Consider the following 22559-nt stretch of genomic DNA (forward strand, 5'->3'; position numbering starts at 1 on the left):
GGGAACACTGAGCACAGATCCTGTGTGATGTGTCTGTGGCTGGGGATACAGGGGAGCACATAGTGTGGGATGTGGAGAGAATTCAAGGAGAACACACATTAGTTCAACACCCACTGTCTCTCCTTGGTCATCCCACCTCCCACTGCCACCTTCTGCCTCTCCCTGTCACCCTCTGCCTCTCCATGTCGCCCTTTGTCTCTCCCTGTCATGTTCTGCTTCCACCTGTCACCTTCTGCCTCCCACTGCCATCCACTGCCTCATCCTAGTAACCTAATGTCTCTCCCTAGTCACCTCCTGGCTCTCCCTACTCATCCTCTGCCTCCCACCTCAACCCTCTGCCTCTCCCTGTCATGTCTTAATGTAGGCTAGTAGTGAAAAATATTGGGAAAAATGGTGCAGAGTCCCCCCTATTTTTCACTATCAAGCGCTAGGCTGACCCAGTTAGAGCTGGTCACACTATAGCAGAAGGTCACACTATAGCAGAGAGACATCAGGCATGGGCTCCCCCTGCCATAATGTCAGCCAGCCCTAGACTGGTCAGCCCAGGCAGGGAGTGGCCTATTGGAAGCCCTCACTCTATTAATCGTGGCCTGGACTGGCAGTCCCAGGGGGAGAAAACACCTCTCCCTGGAGCTTCCTGTCCTGTGAGTGATTGGCAGGTAGGACTTTCAATTGGATGCCACTGTCTGTGCATGGACTTACTGGGGTTTTCAGATTTTACTGGAGGGGGGGGGGGGCTGCAGGGATGCAGGTAAAATCCATCACTGTTTATCCCCTATTTTAATACTCATTTTGTTGTGTCCTTCTATTAAAGTACAATTCTTTAGTGACACAAATAAACCACATCTTATTTGGTTCAAAAAGTGTTTTATTCAATATATATATTTTTTACTATAAAAAAATACCATGTCAAACTACAGTATATTACAAACTAATATAGGAAAACATCACAATTGTAATTTAAAATAAATCTACCCAAATCAATCTAAAGTTTTTATGTGCATTCTCTGAAGACAACAAACATACTACCACTAGTAGTTGTATTATGCCTTAAAAAAAAAATCCAAGTTAGTTATATCTAATGTAAGTATTAAAATTATTTTATTAAAACATTTTTTTTACTACAAAAGAGAAGTGAAATCTACACAGGGAAACACACAAAGTACAATCCTGGACCCTAACCTATCCACCAGTTCTCAGGGACTGATACAGAGTAGCTGGCAAAGTAGGTGTAAATTACTCACAAAAAAATCCAAAACAACCAGACCAGGTAACAAGAGCCTATTTCCGGCGCACATACTGTAGGCAGAACTGTGCACATCTGTAGATGTGCCTGCCTCAGTGTAATCACCTGATTTAGGACAAGTCATCATCATTGTAGTGTATTTGCACCTGCACTGTAGCATTTGCCAAAAATCCACTGCTTATGTGTGTTTCTGTCTTTCTGCAGTTCTGCTTGGGCTGCATTTTTTGGAAACACAGCCTTACTGTACTCAGCCTATCACAGAATGCCCCTTCCATCCAGGGTCCAGCCCCTCCAGGCATAAGCGGCAGAAATGCACAGTCTCTGCGTAGGCACATATGCGTGCACCCAATTTTTGGGAATCCATACCGCAAGTAGACGCAAAATATGCTATACTATGCAAACTGGTGAATGAATAACTTATGATCAGGCCCTTACAGTACATAAACATTGGCAGATCATTATACATGAGAAGGTGAAGGTGACCATTTGTCTGAGGTATTATTTTTGTAACAAATACTACAATATATTCCGTACTAAAGTTGACTGTGATAATTTGTTTTATTATAATAATATGACATCAAATTTATGGTTATATATCACAGTCATAAATAATTTAATTTTAGGCCTTAAACCCACTGTTGTTCATTGCATGCATTTCATTTATACAATAACTCTGGTAAAATGCATGAAATTGTCAATGGATATGACTCTAGAAACCATTGTTTCTATAATGCCATACCATACTTACTTATACAACGTCTGAGAGATTTAAGAATTTTGAGGATGTCTCCCAGACTCCCAGAAGAGTAGGCCACCCTCCTCAACCCTGTCCACTTCCTAGTAAAATGGGTGGGACATAGAACATAATTCCACAAATCATGGGTCAATGGGCAGGAGGCACTGCCATTATGATGCTATTCTAGGAAAATCACATATATTTGGCCTAAAGATGAGAAGTGCCTGGCTACAAGCCCATCAGCTGCATCTCCCCTAGGGATAGTAACTGTGATGGGTAGTATCCATGGTGCCATTAGTGCTTTACAATAATGGCATGGAACCATCAACAGAAACCCATTGCTGATGTGAACCATCAATGGCCATTGTAGGACAATTAAGGAAGGGGGCAGGGCTGAGTAGCTTGACAGAGTTGGAGCTAAGCAGTGGGCCTGTCAGGGTAGGAGCCAGATCTAAGTGGGCTGCGTAAGGAGTAGAGCACTGGGAAAGATGGAGGGGAAAGAAACACTGTTGCTTCTCTACTATAGATGGAGGAGGACCACTGGACCATCATCATCAATGGGAAAACTATAGACCACCATCCCTAATCTCTCCTGGTGGATGCATTATACCCACCACCACCAATAGCGTTTTGTTTACAGTCCAGTTTTCAAGATGCATATGGCTCTGGCCACTGTATATGAACATAAAAAGGTCCAAACGCTAGTAACTACGCTAGTAAAAATCTCACATATAATCATTTTGTTTCACTTGAGTTAAAAAAAAACACTAAAACAATTGGCAAATCATATGAGTGACAGTAAATTGGCAAGCAAAACTGAAGGTCATCTGACCACAATCAGAACTGTGAAATCACATACGCACTGGGATAGGGGACATGCAGAGACCGGATTTCAAAATTCTTGGTAATATGAATTAAACTATCTGGATAAATATATTTTCTGCTGTGTGAAAATCACCAATGTAAACTAGGTCCTACTTCCAATGTAACTTAAAGATACATACCAAACAAGGTATTAGAAAGCAGCTCCCAGTCTTCTTTAGGATAGGTGCATTTAACATAGATAATTCATCCAAGAAATGCTTCCAGTTTGTTGCTTCTGGAAAGTAAGCACTGCTCAGTGCTGCCTGTGACTACTTCCAATATTCACAGCACAATTACATAAATTTGTGTTAGGCTCAAGCATACTGAAATGATTTTACTAATGTGCTCCTTCCCTTAGCTGGAACCACAGCAGTTGTTAAACAATGCAGCTTGTGATTCGTCATCCTCCCCACACTCCCCCCCCTATCAATGTAAAGTGGGTACATGGAGATGTCCCTCGAACTCCAGTGTGTGGTGGGGAGTATATTAGCAACAATTTGCAACAGGCTGCAGTGTCGCTTAAAAGTGGTCCATTCATAAACCACTAAACAGAGATATGAAAAGATAATATGCAATAAACATGATCATACATATTTAAGAAGATTTATCAAAAAGGAGATAACTCATTTGCACGGCTTTTATATAGGTGTTTCTGCCACTTCTCAATATTTAACAAAAGGGATTCTGGGTCTATTCATGAAGTAGTGTAAAAAGTGGAGAAAAGAACCAGTGGAGAAGTTGCCCATGACAACCAATCAGCTTTGAAGGAAGCCTTTATCAAGTACATTCTATAAAACGTAAGGGAGATGCTGATTGGCTGCCATAGGTAACTCTTCCACTCGTCCGTTTTCCACTGTTTTCACTGCTTTGTGAACAGACCCCTCTGTGATGAATTCAGATATTTCTCTAGTGGCGCCTAACAGATTGTGTAATAGCACTGCCATAGCTGGCTATGGTGGCATCTTATCAACTGATGAAAAGCTGAGCTTTTCATTGCTTGTCTAAAACTCATAACACATCTGTTATGCTTACCCATTGTGCGCCTTTAATGACTCCCCAACATATCTTCGAATTATACTATTGCGTATCGCACACGTGTGACCGTGGTGCTGTGTACTGACAAGTATGTATTGCATCGGCATATGCTGATACGATACAGACTGCTGATGGGATGATTTACAGTAAGCCCTCTCCAACGACAGGACTAATAAAACATAGCAGTGCTATCACATCCTATGATGCTGCCATAAGTGGCGATACAGGGTGTTTATTAACTCCTAGAAAAGTTAGATATTGATAAATCTACTGCATTGTCCATTACACACGTATGCAACCTCTTCCACCTCTTTACAACATGGAGATACAGTGGCTGGATCAATATGTAACCTATATTTTGTGATACAAAGTAAATATTTTGAACAGATGCCATTAGAAAATCACACTGCATAATCACAGAGCCCACCCAACTAAAAATAAATACAAATAATTTTGCTGAAATATATATGGTATAATCAATATGAAGGCTGAATGCAACTAACAGTTGAAAGTACAGTATTATATACATAAATATTTATATATACTGTGTTTTCTAAAAGTTTCCTCACACCGAGTATATTTATGGCATAAATGGAATCATTCATTACTAATATAGCCATATCCATAGGAGCTCTCCCTGCACCGCTCTGAGGGGGTAATTCAGATAGGATCATAGCAGCAAACTTGTTAGCAGTTGGGCAAAACCATGTGCACTGCAAGGGGGTGGGGAGCAGATATAACATTTGCAGAGAGAGTTAGATTTGGGTGGGTTATATTGTTTCTGTGCAGGGTAAATACTGTCTGCTTTTTTTTTTACACTGCAATTTAGATTTCAGTTTGAACACACCCCACCCAAATCGAACTCTTTCTGCACGTTATATCTGCCCCCCCCCCCTTCCCAAGTGCAGTGCACATGGTTTTGCCCAACTGCTAACAAATTTGCTGCTACGATCAGGTCTGAATTACTCCCTGAGTCATTGTGGAAGACACACAGTCATACTCTGAATGGACATTGCCAACAGATAATTCCAAAATAAACAATACCACACACCAGGTGATATAGCATTAGGTAGGAAATAACAGTCTATGGCGCATTCGGGAGACTATTATATAACAAAGTGACATACTGAGCTGAGGTTTTCATATTTCTACTTCAGAATGATTCGTCTGAAACAGCAGAAGATGAATTTGCTTTACACATAAAGATGCATGTTATGCCATCATTATTTCCCTGGTTACACTAGGCAAATACTTACTGTAATATAGCCTGCTATAAATCACTGTATAAAGTGCCTAATTCATGCCAATGTTTGTGCAATTGAACAATTATTAGCAGACTGCACATGCGCTGCGATCGCACTGTACACCCGCCAAGGTACCTTTACAGTGCCGCTCACTGTGAGATGTTTAATGCAGACTGATTGACAGGAAGGGGCCATTTGGGAAGTTGCGGCATGTTTTCAGGGTGTCATGCCTATTTTCAGGGTGTATATCTGCCTTCAGCTGCGATCATGTACATAAAGCAATATGGTGCCAGCGTCGCTACTGCCGCGGCCAGTTTGCGTGATCATAGACTCACTCGGGGTGTCAATGTTCCTCGTTATTGCATCGATGCTGCGTATGTGGGATGATTAGCAAGTCCGTAGCCTGAAAAATCTCAGCTGTGTAGACAAGTGCCTAATGCAGTTTTAAAGAGAACAACTGTAGCGTCACATAGAAATAACTATTTCTAGTGCACCTCCCAGCATTGTAGAATGTTTGTAGTTTTCTTAAAGTTTGAGGCAATAACTAATATATGAAACAGGCCCATATCTGTATTGTATGAGATAGTTCTATAAACTGTCTCACTGCAACATCATTCCCAGCCAGCTATGATTATTGTGCTTATGGAGTTCATCACTTTCTGTCTGTATAATGTCACAACTAACCATGAAATCAGCCAATCATCTGAGTCCTACTGGTTTTAGAAGATGACTTCAGTCATGATGCCAGAAACAATCAAATATGGAGCATGGGAGTGCATCATGGGAACTGGAGGAGGCCCTGTGCTTGTAACCCCTCATTTAGTCATTATTATATAAATGGGAATGAAAGCTGTAGTAAAAAAATATTTCTTTTAACTATTAGGGTGGTACTGTAAGTAACTATTACATTTAACCTGAACTAAAAGCTGTATGTATACTAAACAACACTGAAAGTACATATTATTTACTTGTGGTCAATTCCCCCCCAGTCAGACTCTGTTAAAGGCACATATAATGAAGACAATATGTATATGGCACAATCTGTCCATTAATATCCTCCAATGAGTGCAGAAATGAATATTATCTTCTTTAATCCAGCAGTTTGTTTCTTTCTGACTTGCATGAATCCCCTCCAGAGAGAACATCTACTCCATGTTAATACTTCCAATAATAAAAACAGTGGCATGTGTAATGTATAAATAACAAACCCTTGTACAAAAAAAAAAAAGTGTTTTATAGTTCACATGTTGGTGCCAGCAACAGTCTTTGGATTGATCTAGCATCTTGTGTTAGAGGAATTCCAGCCATCCACGCTGACATCCGGCTAAAGGCACACATATATACATAGCTTATGCATTATGCAACAGAGGGGGTTAATGGTGTTTGGAAGATTGTGAATTGTGGATCCAGTCAGATATAATGAGCGACATGCTTCCAATCATAAATATGACCCCAACGATAAGGAAAACGAGAGCCTACAAGACAAGGCATAAATACAAGAGTCAATTATTCACTGTTCTCACATGTAATAAATACAGTATGTATACACTGTATAATATACTGTAGAAAGGATAGCTTGCTAATATAATTATAAAGATAATATTTTGACTGGATTTTACAAAAGTAAACATAAATTTTACAATATCGGTAGCATGGATGATGTAATGGTTAGCATTGCTGCCTTACAGTATTGAGTGCATGGGTTCAATTTCCACCATGACCCTAACTGTGTGGAGTTTGTATATTCTCCTGCGATTTTCTCCACAATCCAAAAATATACTGGTAGGTTAGTTGGCTCCCAACAAAATTAACCCAAGCATGCATGTGTGCGCATGTACATGTGGTAGGGAATATAGATTGTAAGCTCCACTGGGGCAGGGACTGATCTGAATGGAGAAATATTCTCTGTAAAGCGCTGCAGAATATGTGTACGCTATATAAATATAAATAACTGATAATAATAATAATAATAATAATAATAATAATATTATAATATCTTAGCTAGCCAATGGTAAAGTAGCACCCTCTACTGTTATGAATTTCTTATAACACGGTCATCACTCATGCCTCCAATTGTTCCAGGAGTGAATGATTAATTGTTAAAATGTTCTGCCTGTACATTCCTTGGGTGTGTTACACAGTATTATCAAGTCTGTACACATTGACTAGCTGGAGCGTTTATACAGTTATTACAAAAATGGAAGTCATATGACTTAAAGGAAGCTGTTGTTATTAAGTATAGTTTATATGCTGCTACACAAAGACTAAAGACAGGCTGTACGGTAAATTAAGTAATCTGAAAAGGAGACCTTACAGTGCATTTACTGCAAGGTGCACTTCATTGTACAGATTTCTAGTCATAGAATTTTGTGGAATATGATTTTTTTTTTCTCACACTAAAAACCAGTACACATTTGTGTTACTTGCTTAATTAACCCTTAAATTATAACACATACAGTACAGACAGCAAGCAGACAGTGTGACAGTAAATTATGGTTCTTTGACATCGTTAAGGAGCAAAGCTCCCTCTGCTGGTAAGAGAATGGACTTTAATAGTGAAATTGCAGGCAGTGTCTACTCTACTATAAAGACGTTTTACCTTACCTGGCACTAGAAACCTTATTACAATGATATAAGACTAGCTTGATTAAACAACAGTTTACTGTGGCAATTCAGCATTTCACAATTTCTACGCTATTTTATAGCAGTCTTATCTTTTTAAACATTAATACATACCCCAATTTTCTGTGGTGACCGGAAAGGTTCCTTTTTCACAATTCGTAAATAAAAAGCAGCAGGAAGAATAAAAATCAACATTGTTGCTGCAGATGCCCCTACAATGAAAAAGAAGAGCAACAATTTAATTTTTTTGGAGAGTTTGTCTTAATTTTCTGACCTGATTTCTGTGATGTTATTATAAAGAAAAAACTAATTTACATTTGCATAAAGCATATTATGTGTCAATTAAATATACAGGATCAGTACGAATCACTGTTTGAACTTTCATTTTTGTTGTAGCTTTTATTATTACATTTTAGACCAGTGGCAAACACAGGATTTCTAGAGGGGGGTTTCCAAATGCAGTCCATAATCTCCTACTCTGTAGAACATTGGAGCAAGTGTGGGAGTCTCGGGGAGCAGTAGAAGTACCTAATACATACCCTGGACATTATTGTTCACATTGATCTTTTTATACACTGGATACTGGATGGAATACAATATTAATATTTAACATTATAGATGGTCTATAGTATAGGCTGTATTTAAATAATATAAATAAGTGGTCAGAAAAAGGAAAAACAAACCGTAATAAATACAAACATAATAGAACCAGTACTGCACTTTCTAAGCACACATTCTCCCATATCATGATAAGGCTCCTGTCTCTTCAAACCCGGCAGCTGCTCTCTGGTCCATTGCACTGATTGAGGACTCAGCTCCACTCACAACAAACTTGGTAGATAAAGCTGCTACACTGGGCATGCGCAGCAGCTCTGCTCTGTCCCTTACACTGCATGATGTGACAGCAGCTCTAGTATTTGTATTATATATAATTGCTAGTGTCATAATTTAAGCCACTTGGCAAGAGGAGAGGGGTTTCCGGGCAACCAGAAACCCCCCCTGCGTGTGCCTATGTAGACCAATACATAACAAACTGTGATGTAACACATGTCGACAGGAAAAGACAAATTACTTATCCCGTCTCACATTTTGGCATTACTCTTGTTCAAATATATACATAATTTAACCCATATTTGCCTGCCCTCCTGGAACTCCTGGGAGGCTCCCAAAAATCGCGTGGTGCTCCAGATCCCCTGGGAAAGTGGGCAAGTCTCACGGATCCGCCCAGATTAGATGGTTATGTCTTTAATCCTTCCCACTTGTATTATTTAATGCATTTGTGTGATTCCCATTAATTGGTATTTCCATGTGGACTGAAGCTGGAAAGATTACTTTTTGATGTTTGGTATTTAACTCAACTTTATATGATAAATATGATTTTCACTTTTTTTCAATAAACATTATTTAAGTGAGTACATAGGGAGTAACCACACTTCCAGTAGTGTAGCAATAGCCCCCCGCAGACCCCGTGGTGGCTTGGAGGCTCTGGGAGTCTTGTGTGTGCTGGGGGTCTCTGGGGGGTTATTGCTATGGGGGCAGGATATACTTGTCTGTGGTGCCATCGCGCATCTGCCCCCATGTCCCTCCCAAAATCTAGCCAGGATTGTACTTGAAACCATTTATTATTGTTATTTTGATTTTTTTATTGCCTTTGAAAAAATGTTTCTGTTTTGTAAAAAGTCTATGAAAGGTAAATACTCGTCAATATAAAGTGATGTGAACTGTAAAATGCTCACTATATATTTCCCGGCATTATAATCTGCCTCTAGCAACACAGATTATGAATCCGCTAATTGTGGTCTAAATAGTATCACAGAATATGAAATAACTGAACAACATGGCAATGGCATGTTTATATTTGCATAAACTGTCCCCCTAGTAATATAGGGGTCTATGTACTAAGACCTTGGAGAGTGATAAAGTAGACAGAGATAAGGTAGACAGAGGTAAAGTACCAACCAACCAGCTCTTATATGTCATTTTTCAAACACAGCCTGTAACATGGCAGTCAGGAGCTGATTGGCTGGTACTTTATCTCCATCCACTTTATCTCTCTACAAAACTTAGTAAATAGACTCCATAGCCACAATGACACAACAATGCACACAATTAAATAGAACATAATTAGAATAACATACCTATGAATCCAAAGATATCCTTAATAGTGGGCACAAATATAACTAGAGTGTTGTTTAGGGCCAAGAGAACGAATGCTATGAGGAAATGCCTCAGCAAACTGAATGGTCTTCCAGGAAATAACAATGCAGTGATTGAAGTACGGATCTGGAAAAAAAAAGATGTGCAAAGACACTTGAAAAATAGGTAAATTACGCTACTAAATCCCCCCCCCCCCAAAAAAAAAAAAAAAAAAAACAACAACAACAAAAAACCTGCATATACAGTATATTCACATTGCTTTAGGACTTTGAATATTCCACATATTGGAGCCTGACTGATACTAATGCAAATTTCTGTATAGCTAATGGAAGAATCAGTGTGGTGTCAAGTGAGAAAACACTCCGCAGGATGTTTTTCTATCCACAGCTGCAACCATAATCAAGAATCTAAAATTGCATCAACCGCTAGAGAGCCGTCTGAAACTGGCTTCCCTTCTCTGAATGCACTACCATAAGACAGAACAGTTCTATTCCCGTTTTTCATGTATATGCATATCCACCAAAGATCCCTCTGACTCAGAATCGGACAGAGATACAAAAGTGTGTACATTTGTTTCTGTAAAACTTTGACACTCCTCCCACCCATGTCAATGACAAAAAGAGTGAGGAGGAAAAAGAGAGACAGAGTAAAGGAACGAAAGGAAATGGAGAGAAACAGAGGGCGTAGAGTGCCAGAGAGAAAAAGAGAAAATGGTTGCGATGAGGAGAGAGATGAAGTCTGAAGGCAAGAGTTATTAGAAAAAGAAAAGAGGGGTGAACACCGAAGAGAGATAGGAATATAGCAAGACAGGAAGAAAATAGGAGCTTACTATTAAACAACAAAACAGGCATGGTAGTGGACAACAGCTAGTATTTCATAATAATATGAGAAACAAAATGCGGCACTGACATTATTATGTATATCTGACTGTGCATATTTGTTTTGAAATGCACTAAAACTAGTAGAGATGTGCGAGGAGTCTCTTGTTTTGGTTCTAATTTCATCATCACATTTTGGTTTTGCAAAACCACTCTCAAATGTTTTGGTTCGGAATTCAATTTAAATCCAAATACGGAACTGCTGGAAGATCAAAACCAAGTCCCCCGGATCCGCAAAATTTGTGTGGGTTTGGATTTCTAAAGAACTCAATCGCACATCTCTAATAAAAGTCAAGGAAAGATAAACCACACTTGCAAAATAGGATATACAGTTTCTCATGGGTATTATTTAAGCCTGTCATATTGTACTAGCATAAGAAAACACTGCCAAAGAAGGTTCTATTATAATAAGAAAAAAATCGAAAAAATAATAAAAATATGCCAAAAGTGACTCTAATTCACACCAAATAACAAAACAGATTTGTTTAAGTAAAATGCGACTGTATACTAAAACGACAGCTGATAATGTAATGGAGAGCCCAGCATCCTATTTCCTCTGCATGAGCAGTGTCACAGAAAAGGCTTCGGGTAATGGGAAAGTCGCCTGAAGTAATTTATCCATGCAAATATATATGTGCAAAGCAGTAACACAACAAGGCTCAGCAGTATATTTTCCAAGCATGCAGAACATTCTTCTCCACATTTACACATTACTGCTGGGCTGGAATGGATGCACCAGACAAAGTGTACTGTAACACTTTCAGATCAGCTGGATGAAAGTAGGTGAAAGTTCACAAGTGGTTAGCAGCAGATTAGATTACTTTGAGGAGAATGTTCTGGGTGTGGAGAGGAAGCTGCTGCTGCTATAATAATTAACTTGAATTGTACAAATAATCTGTAGAAGGTGTAATCGTATTTTATATTAATGTAACTGGAGTAACTTGTTTAGTGGTTTTTGTCCTATAAATATGGATATTTGCCACACACGTTTCTAGAAGCAATGTTCCCGTGTTTTTAGATATTGGTTAAAACTATATTAGCATTAATTAGATTAGGAAAAAACGCTTTTCTTTTCTCTTTGTTAATGGCTGCTTTCTATGCTGAGCATTTAGGGCGGGATATATCATGCATCGCATAAGCTGTATGCATGTAAAAAATAAGATTTTACTTACCGGTAAATCTATTTCTCGTAGTCCGTAGTGGATGCTGGGGACTCCGTAAGGACCATGGGGAACAGACGGGCTCCGCAGGAGACATGGGCACTTTAAGAAAGAATTTAGATTCTGGTGTGCTCTGGCTCCTCCCTCTATGTCCCTCCTCCAGACCTCAGTTAGAGAAACTGTGCCCGGAAGAGCTGACAGTACAAGGAAAGGATTTTGGTAATCAAGGGCAAGATTCATACCAGCCACACCAATCACACCGTATAACTTGAGATAAACATACCCAGTCAACAGTATGAACAACAACAGAGCAACAGGTCAACCCTGATGCAACCATAACATAACCCTTATTTAAGCAATAACTATATACAAGCATTGCAGAAGAAGTCCGCAATTGGGACGGGCGCCCAGCATCCACTACGGACTACGAGAAATAGATTTACCGGTAAGTAAAATCTTATTTTCTCTAACGTCCTAGTGGATGCTGGGGACTCCGTAAGGACCATGGGGATTATACCAAAGCTCCCAAATGGGCGGGAGAGTGCGGATGACTCTGCAGCACCGATTGAGCAAACACAAGGTCCTCCTCGGCCAGAGTATCAAACTTGTAGAACTTTGCAAAAGTGTTCGAACCTGACCAAGTAGCCGCTCGGCAAAGCTGTAATGCCGAGACCCCTCGGGCAGCCGCCCAAGAAGAGCCCACCTTCCTAGTGGAATGGGCCTTAACTGATTTTGGCAGCGGCAATCCAGCCGCAGAATGAGCCTGCTGAATCGTGTTACAGATTCAGCGAGCAATAGTTTGCTTTGAAGCAGGAGCACCAAGCTTGTTGGAAGCATACAGGATAAACAAAGACTCTGTTTTCCTGACCCTAGCCGTTCTGGCTACATAAACCTTCAAAGCCCTGACCATATCAAGCAACTCGGAATCCTCCAAGTCAGTAGTAGCCACAGGCACCACAATAGCTTGGTTTATATGAAAGGATGAAACCACTTTCGGCAAGAATTGTGGACGGGTACGCAATTCTGCTCTATCCGCATGGAAAACCAGATAGGGGCTTTTATGTGACAAAGCCGCCAACTCTGACACACGCCTAGCCGAAGCCAAGGCTAGCAGCATGACCACCTTCCACGTGAGATATTTCAATTCCACCGTTTTGAGTGGTTCAAACCAGTGGGATTTCAGGAAACTCAACACCACGTTAAGATCCCAAGGTGCCACTGGAGGCACAAAAGGGGGCTGAATATGCAGCACTCCCTTTACAAACGTCTGAACTTCAGGTAGAGAAGCCAGCTCTTTTTGAAAGAAAATGGATAGGGCCGAAATCTGGACCTTAATGGAACCCAATTTTAGGCCCAAATTCACTCCGGACTGTAGGAAGTGGAGGAAACGGCCCAGCTGGAATTCCTCCGTAGGAGCATTTCTGGCCTCACACCAGAAAACATATTTTCTCCATATACGGTGATAATGTTGAGCTGTCACGTCCTTCCTAGCCTTTATCAGCGTAGGAATGACCTCCTCTGGAATGCCTTTCTCCGCTAGTATCCGGCATTCAACCACCATGCCGTCAAACGTAGCCGCGGTAAGTCTTGGAACAGACAGGGCCCCTGCTGCAACAGGTCCTGTCTTAGAGGAAGAGGCCACGGGTCCTCTGTGAGCATTTCTTGCAGATCTGGATACCAAGTCCTTCGTGGCCAATCTGGAACAATGAGGATTGTTCGCACTCCTCTTTTCTTATTATCCTTAGCACCTTGGGAATGAGAGGAAGAGGAGGAAACACATAGACCGACTGAAACACCCACGGTGTCACCAGGGCGTCCACAGCTACCACCTGAGGGTCTCTTGACCTGGCGCAATACCTCTGTAGCTTTTTTGTTGAGGCGGGATGCCATCATGTCCACCTGTGGCAGTTCCCACCGCGTTGTAATCTGTGCGAAGACTTCCTGATGAAGTCCCCACTCTCCCGGGTGGAGGTCGTGTCTGCTGAGGAAGTCTGCTTCCCAGTTGTCCACTCCCGGGATGAACACTGCTGACAGTGCGCTTACGTGATTTTCCGCCCAGCGAAGAATTTTGGTGGCTTCCGCCATCGCCACCCTGCTCCTTGTGCCGCCTTGTCGGTTCACATGAGCCACTGCGGTGATGTTGTCTGATTGAATCAGAACCGGTTGGTCACGAAGCAGGGTCTCCGCTTGACGTAGGGCGTTGTATATGGCCCTTAGTTCCAGGATGTTGATGTGATGGCAAATCTCCTGACTTGACCACAGACCTTGGAAATTTCTGCCCTGTGTGACTGCGCCCCAACCTCGGAGGCTTGCATCCGTGGTCACCAGGACCCAGTCCTGAATGCCGAACCTGCGGCCCTCGAGAAGATGAGCACTCTGCAGCCACCACAGGAGCGACACCCTGGCCCTGGGGGATAGGGTGATTAACCGATGCATCTGAAGATGTGATCCGGACCACTTGTCCAGTAAGTCCCATTGAAAGGTCCTCGCATGGAACCTGCTGAAGGGAATGGCCTCATATGATGCCTCCATCTTTCCCAGGACTCGAGTGCAGTGATGCACAGACACCTGTTTTGGTTTTAATAGGTTCCTGACCAGTGTCATGAGTTCCTGAGCTTTCTCTATCGGGAGATAAACCCTTTTCTGGTCTGTGTCTAGGATCATGACCAGGAAAGGCAGACGAGTCGTAGGGATCAACTGCGACTTTGGAATATTTAGGATCCAGCCGTGTTGCCGTAACACTTCCAGAGAAAGTGCTACGCTGATCAGCAACTGCTCTCTTGATCTCGCTTTTATGAGGAGATCGTCCAAGTATGGGATAATTGTGACCCCTTGCTTCCGCAGGAGTACCATCATTTCTACCATTACCTTGGTAAATATTCTCGGTGCCGTGGAGAGACCAAACGGCAACGTCTGAAATTGGTAATGACAATCCTGTACCACAAATCTGAGGTACGCCTGATGAGGTGGATAAATGGGAACATGAAGGTATGCATCCTTTATGTCCAGTGACACCATAAAATCCCCCCCTTCCAGGCTTGCGATAAACGCTCTCAGCGATTCCATCTTGAACCGGAACCTTTTCAGGTACATGTTCAGGGATTTTAAATTCAATATGGGTCTGACCGAACCGTCCGGTTTCGGGACTACAAACATGGTCGAATAATAACCCCTTCCTTGTTGAAGGAGGGGAACCTTGACCACCACCTGTTGAAGATACAATTTGTGAATTGCAGTTAACACTAATTCCCTCTCGTGGGGGGAAGCTGGCAGGGCCGATTTGAGGTATCGGTGAGGGGGCATCTCTTCGAATTCCAGCTTGTATCCCTGAGACACAATCTCTATTGCCCAGGTATCCAACTGGGAGTGAACCCACTTGTGGCTGAAATTTCGAAGACGCGCCCCCACCGGGTCTAGCTCCACCTGTAGAGCCCCAGCGTCATGCGGTGGATTTTGTAGAGGCCGGGGAGGACTTTTGTTCTTGGGAACTAGCTGTGTTATGCAGCTTCTTTCCTCTGCCCCTGCCTCTGGCAAGAAAGGACGCACCTCGGACTTTCTTGTTTTTCTGAGATCGAAAGGACTGCATTTGATAATACGGTGCTTTCTTAGGCTGTGAGGAAATATATGGCAAAAAATTTGACTTTCCAGCAGTAGCTGTGGAGACCAGGTCCGAGAGAGCCTCCCCAAACAATTCCTCACCCTTGTAAGGTAAAACCTCCATATGCCTTTTTGAGTCGGCATCACCTGTCCATTGCCGCGTCCACAGGACCCTTCTGGCAGAAATCGACATAGCATTGATTCTAGAACCCAGCAGACTAATGTCTCTTTGAGCATCTCTCATATATAGGACAGCGTCCTTAATATGCCCCAGGGTCATTAATATAGTATCCTTGACTAAGGTATCAAGTTCCTCAGATAAGGTATCCGTCCATGCTGCTACAGCACTACACACCCAGGCCGACGCGATTGACGGCCTCAGTAAGGTACCTGAATGTGTATAAATGGACTTCAGGGTACCCTTCTGTTTTCTATCTGCAGCATCTTTGAGAGTAGCCGTATCCTGTGACGGCAGGGCTACCTTCTTGGACAAGCGTGTTAAAGCCTTGTCCACTCTAGGGGAGGATTCCCAGCGTAACCTGTCCGTTGGCGGGAAAGGATACGCCATAAGAATCCTTTTGGAAATCTGCAGTTTTTTATCTGGAGATTCCCAAGCCTTTTCACATAACTCTTTTAGCTCATGTGAGGGGGGAAAGGTTACCTGCGGCTTCTTTTCCCCATACATATGAACCCTCCTGTCAGGGACTGGGGTTTCCTCTGTGATGTGCAACACATCCTAAATTGCTATAATCATATAACGGATGGATTTAGCCAATTTTAGCTGTAACTTTGCATCATCGTAATCGACACTGGAGTCAGAATCCATGTCGGTATTCGTGTCAACAATTTGGGATAGTGGGCGCTACTGAGACCCTGACGGTCTCTGCGACATAGGATCAGGCATGGGTAGGGACCCTGACTGTCCTAAGGCTTCAGCTCTTTCTAACCTTTTATGTAAGGAATTCACGCTATAATTTAAAAACCTTCCACATATCCATCCAATCAGGTGTCGGCGCCGTCCGCGGAGACACCACATTCATTTGCTCCCGCTCTGCTTCCACATAGCCTTCCTCATCAGACATGTCGACACAAGCGTACCGACACACCACACACACAGGGAATTCCCTTTTTGAAGACAGTTCCCCACAAGGCCCTTTGGAGAGACAGAGAGAGAGTATGCCAGCACACACCTCAGCGCTATAACCCAGGAATAACACAGTAACTTAATGTTATCCCAGTAGCTGCTGTATATTGTGTTTTTGCGCCTAATTTATGTGCCCCCCCCTCTCTTTTTACCCTCTTCTACCGTGAATCTGCAGGGGAGAGCCTGGGGAGCTTCTTCTCAGCGGAGCTGTGGAGAAAAAATGGCGCTGGTGAGTGCTGAGGGAGAAGCCCCGCCCCCTCGACGGCGGGCTTCTGTCCCGCTCAAATATGCATTTTCTTGGCGGGGGCTCATACATATATACAGTGCCCAACTGTATATATGTGTACTTTTGCCAAAAGAGGTCCATATGCTGCCCAGGGCGCCCCCCCCCTGCGCCCTGCACCGGAGTATGTGAGTGACCGGAGTATGTGAGGTGTGTGGGAGCAATGGCGCACAGCTGCAGTGCTGTGCGTTACTTCAGTGAAGAACGGAGTCTTCTGCCGCCGATTTCGAAGTCTTCTTGCTTCTCATACTCACCCGGCTTCTGTCTTCCGGCTCTGCGAGGGGGACGGCGGCGCGGCTCTGGGATTGGACGGCGAGGGTGAGATCCTGCCTACGATCCCTCTGGAGCTAATGGTGTCCAGTAGCCTAAGAAGCAGGACCTAGCTTCAGAGAGTAGGGCTGCTTCTCTCCCCTCAGTCCCACGATGCAGGGAGTCTGTTGCCAGCAGAGCTCCCTGAAAATAAAAAACCTAACAAAATACTTTCTCACAGCAAGCTCAGGAGAGCTCACTGAACAGCACCCAGCTCGTCCGGGCACAGTCTGAAACTGAGGTCTGGAGGAGGGACATAGAGGGAGGAGCCAGAGCACACCAGAATCTAAATTCTTTCTTAAAGTGCCCATGTCTCCTGCGGAGCCCGTCTATTGCCCATGGACCTTACGGAGTCCCCAGCATCCACTAGGACGTTAGAGAAATTGTGAATAAGTACATAAAGCACAGTGCTTCTGACAAGAGCTGTCCATTGCGATGTGAGATCTTCCGGGTTTATGACCCAGAAGTCCTACTGTGAATGCACGGTCTGCGGAGGACACTGGGAGGGGTCAAGAGAGGCAAGAATTTAGAGTTTACTCCAATGTGAGTAGGTTGGAGTGAGGACATTCCCTGCAAAGTATGCATACCCTCCAACATTTTACACATAAAAACCGGTACAAATTAGGAAAGTGGGTGTGGCCAGGAGTAGAGGGGGTGTGGTATGTCCCCTTTCCTATACTTTCAATGTAAATTTGGAGAGTCAAAATCGGTACAAAGTCCTTTTTGACAGGTACAGACCATAAGAAAAGGTACTATACCTGCCAAAAAGGTACAGTTGGAGGGTATGAGTATGGGGTAGATGTACCGATGTGTCTAGCTGGGATGCAGTTAATTTGCCGGCTGTTGGGATACTGGTGGTCAGGATACTGACGCCAGAAACCCAACAGCTGGCAATGCCGACAGCCATAATCACTGCGCACAGGGTCTATTCTCACTCATGGGTGTCCATGACTCCCACAGAGTGGGAATAGAACCTGTTGCGAGCGCAGCGAGCCACCAAGCCCGCAAGGGGACTCTTTGCGCTCGCTCCGTTGCCGGCATACTGGCGGCCGGGATGCCACTGCCGCCGGTAAATTATACTGATCCCCCAGTTTAGAGATACATAAAACAGTTTTATTTAATGATACGGTAGCAAAAGTTGTAAATGATTAAATTATTATTATTTCATATCAGATTGTTGTCTTCAATGATACATGTTTTAGAAAAAAAATCAAAGTTTTAAAATGTTAGTCAAAAAGCCTTACAGTACATCACACAGACACATGGCCTTTGTGGGTAATGATGTGGAATAAGACTTGCTGCCACCCGTGTTAAGGAGAAAGCTCAACAACAGCTTGTTTATCCCTCTCTGGTCAGGCTAGTGTGTCACCCAAGGTGTTCTGTCAGTCACGACTTCATCAGCAAAAAAAACAAAAAAAGCGTTGATATCTCTTTTAGATGGTGATCCCTAATAGTTTGCCGCAGATGGATATGGAATATTCTATTACTTAATTGCCAACATGTGTTGTTTTCCTTGAGTGTGTATTAGATATGCAACAACAATGGGAATTCTTTCTTATATGGAACATCACTGGGAATTCTCTCTTATCTGGCGTTTCCTTCAATGTTTCTTTTTAAGAGATATTATATTCACAGTCTCCACTCCTACTTCTAACATGGGTCAAGTGATGAATGTATATGTGCAATGAATCTACTGTATAAGGTTTAAATATTCCAATGAAAAGTATTTATCCAGAAAAACAAGACAATAAAATACATGATATATTGCTAGAAACTAGTCATTGCTGGTCATAAAGCAGTCACTATCAAGTGCTAATGCCACTAAGGGTATCAGGAACGCAAGAGTACAGGCTAATATTTAGCTAAAATAACATGATCATAAATCGCTATCACAAATGCTAGTTCTGCCACCTACAGTATATGTTGAGTTATCAGCAAGAGATGAAAGTGAGTGACCAGCTGTTTCCTATATGTCTCAGCAATTCTTTCTGTTTCATTGTCTTGGACATTTTATCTTACATAACACTACAATTTGTCACTCGGAAATGAACAAATAGCTTTAGCAAAACTCTTTAAAGGAGATGTCTACCAGAGCGGAGACAGTTGTCCTATCAGTACTTTCAGAAAAACTGTCTTGAGTGATGAACTCAGCAGACAAATGAACTAATGCAGAGGCTCCTGCTGGTGAAAATCTCCTAACTGGGGTGGGTTCTGTGCATTGGACCACTACTTTTGTTATAGCTGGGTTATGGAGCTGAACAGTAATTGCGAGATTTGAAATCAAGTGTGACCTTTTCAGATTATAACATTTTATGCTTTAGGAATTCAATAGATCACCTAAGATTCTACCACTATGTTGTATACAGGAGGATTATAAACACACTAGGTGGGGAAGGGGAGGGTGGTGGTGGTTGTGGCGCTGGGGGGAGAGGTAATCTGCGGCCCTACCTAAATGAAAATGTCCACAAGTCAATATATATATTTTTTTTTTATAGCTGCAAATTGCATATGATGTAAATAAACATATGTATACTCTTATGCAGCTATCATAAATCAATGCCTAATATATCCAGCTAATCTAAATAACTAACCAATTATTTGTCTTTGTATACATTTGGTTTTTGGTGGCCAGTAAGATTTTGTTTCCTGAAGAATCTACAAAAACATGTTTTTTTTCATTGCTAGGTATTTCTGTATGACTGGGTTATTTATTACCCTGGTGAGATGGATAACTGCAGTGTCAGACGTTAGCACAGAGATTCTCCTTGCAAGCCCCAGGCAGCATACACAGGCTGGATTGTACATGCATAAAACAGTTAAAATAAGTCCTATTTTCAATGTATTATTTGCAACAGTATAGTTTATATGTTGCACTGCATTCCTTAATGTTCTATCTAATTTGTGAGAATGATAGAAATAACAAACAGCAGTGTATTACAGGTTGAGTATCCCATATCCAAATATCCGAAATACGGAATATTCCGAAATACGGACTTTTTTGAGCGAGAGTGAGATAGTGAAACTTTTGTTTTCTGATGGCTCAATGTACACAAACTTTGTTTAATACATACAGTTATTAAAAATATTGTATTAAATGACCTTCAGACTGTGTATATAAGGTGTATATGAAACATAAATGAATTGTGTGAATGTACACACACTTTGTTTAATGCACAAAGTTATAAAAAATATTGGCTAAAATGACCTTCAGGCTGTGTGTATAAGGAGTATATGTAACATAAATGCATTCTGTGCTTAGATTTAGGTCCCATCACCATGATATCTCATTATGGTATGCAATTATTCCAAAATACGGAAAAATCCCATATCCAAAATACCTCTGGTCCCAAGCATTTTGGATAAGGGATACTCAACCTGTAATACGTATATATTATGCCACCACCTAATAATGTGGATGAGATATATATTTTGTGACTATGTCTAGAGGCCATTTTACATTCTTTAGCATCACTGTCAGTCAAACAGTTGCTGACGATATTTATACAGAGTGACAGGTGAAACGTTCTATTGTAACCACAGAATATTTATGAAAGTGAGGTTAATAGCTCCCTAGATGGATTCCCAATTATCATGTTTTCATACCCAATTTTTAATCATTTACAGCAACCCGTCGTTAGTCTATACATCAATATTAAATTGTCATTGCTGGAAACATTGAAACACAAGTAACACACACACACACGCACACGCACACACACAAACGTGGGTAGGTATAATTTAGGGAATTTGTGGCCACCTGCAGTCTGCATTTCAGCTCTGCATGGACATGTCTGGCTGGGTATCTGGACTATACTGTAGATCTACAGTAAAAAGGTCTACAGTCAATAAGTCTACCACTAATGGTAGACATGCATAAGGCCGACAGGGTCAAAAAGTTGGCAGGGTTCAAATGGTCGACATGTAAAAGGTAGACAGTTTAACAGGTCGACAGGGTCAAAAGGTCCATATGACAATGGTTGACACACATTTGGTAGACACAAGTTTTTGTGTTTTTTCCCCAACTTTCTTACTTTATCATTTACTTGGACGGCGATTTGGAATAGTAACCTGTGCTGAGCGCAGTAGTAGTGGAGTGAGGCACCTTCGCGAGCCATGCGAGACAGAAAAGTGACAAAACACCCGCTCCAAAAAATTGTGTTTACTTTTTTGTCGACCCTTTCCATGTCGGCCTTTTGACCCTGTCGACCTTTCCTACTGTCTACCTATTCTGTGTCGACATTTCGACCCTGACGACATAATGCATGTCTACTATTAGTGGTAACCTATTGCCTGTAGACCTTTTATTGTAGATCTAATAATTAGAGATGAGCGGGTTCGGTTTCTTTGAATCCGAACCCGCACGAACTTCACTTTTTTTTTCACGGGTCCGAGCGACTCGGATCTTCCCGCCTTGCTCGGTTAACCCGAGCGCGCCCGAACGTCATCATGACGCTGTCGGATTCTCGCGAGACTCGGATTCTATATAAGGAGCCGCGCGTCGCCGCCATTTTCACACGTGCATTGAGATTGATAGGGAGAGGACGTGGCTGGCGTCCTCTCCATTTAGATTAGATTTAGAAGAGAGAGAGAGAGAGAGATTGCTGTGATACTGTAGATTAGAAGAGAGTGCAGACAGAGTTTAGTGACTGACGACCACAGTGACCAGTGACCACCAGAGACAGTGCAGTTGTTTGTTTTATTTAATATATCCGTTCTCTGCCTGAAAAAAACGATACACAGTCACACAGTGACTCAGTCTGTGTGCACTGCTCAGTCCAGTGTGCTGCACATCAATGTATTGTATATAAAGCTTATAATTGTGGGGGAGACTGGGGAGCACTGCAGGTTGTTATAGCAGGAGCCAGGAGTACATGATAAATAATATTATATTAAAATTAAACAGTGCACACTTTTGCTGCAGGAGTGCCACTGCCAGTGTGACTAGTGGTGACCAGTGCCTGACCACCAGTATATTAGTAGTATTGTATACTATCTCTTTATCAACCAGTCTATATTAGCAGCAGACACAGTACAGTGCGGTAGTTCACGGCTGTGGCTACCTCTGTGTCGGCACTCGGCAGGCAGTCCGTCCATCCATAATTGTATTATAATATATACCACCTAACCGTGGTTTTTTTTTCATTCTTTATACCGTCGTCATACTAGTTGTTACGAGTATACTACTATCTCTTTATCAACCAGTGTACAGTGCGGTAGTTCACGGCTGTGGCTACCTCTGTGTCGGCACTCGGCAGGCAGTCCGTCCAACCATAATTGTATTATA

General features: G+C 42.2%; 1 protein-coding gene across 2 annotated transcripts in view; it reads right to left on the reverse strand.

Moving 5' to 3' along the window:
• Positions 1-2627: 2627 nt before the first annotated feature.
• The window catches only part of SLC38A4 (solute carrier family 38 member 4), a 209152-nt gene continuing 189220 nt past the window's right edge, over positions 2628-22559 (reverse strand). For both annotated transcript variants that reach the window (XM_063927359.1, XM_063927358.1), the window contains exons 14-16: positions 9886-10030; positions 7862-7959; positions 2628-6600 (exon numbers count right to left, since the gene is read on the reverse strand). In XM_063927359.1, the coding sequence (XP_063783429.1) occupies positions 6499-6600; positions 7862-7959; positions 9886-10030 (345 nt within the window). In that variant the 3' untranslated portion in view covers positions 2628-6498. The remainder of the gene's footprint in view (positions 6601-7861; positions 7960-9885; positions 10031-22559) is intronic.

This window comes from Pseudophryne corroboree, chromosome 6 (assembly GCF_028390025.1).
Source record: "Pseudophryne corroboree isolate aPseCor3 chromosome 6, aPseCor3.hap2, whole genome shotgun sequence".
Taxonomy (NCBI): Eukaryota; Metazoa; Chordata; class Amphibia; order Anura; family Myobatrachidae; genus Pseudophryne; species Pseudophryne corroboree.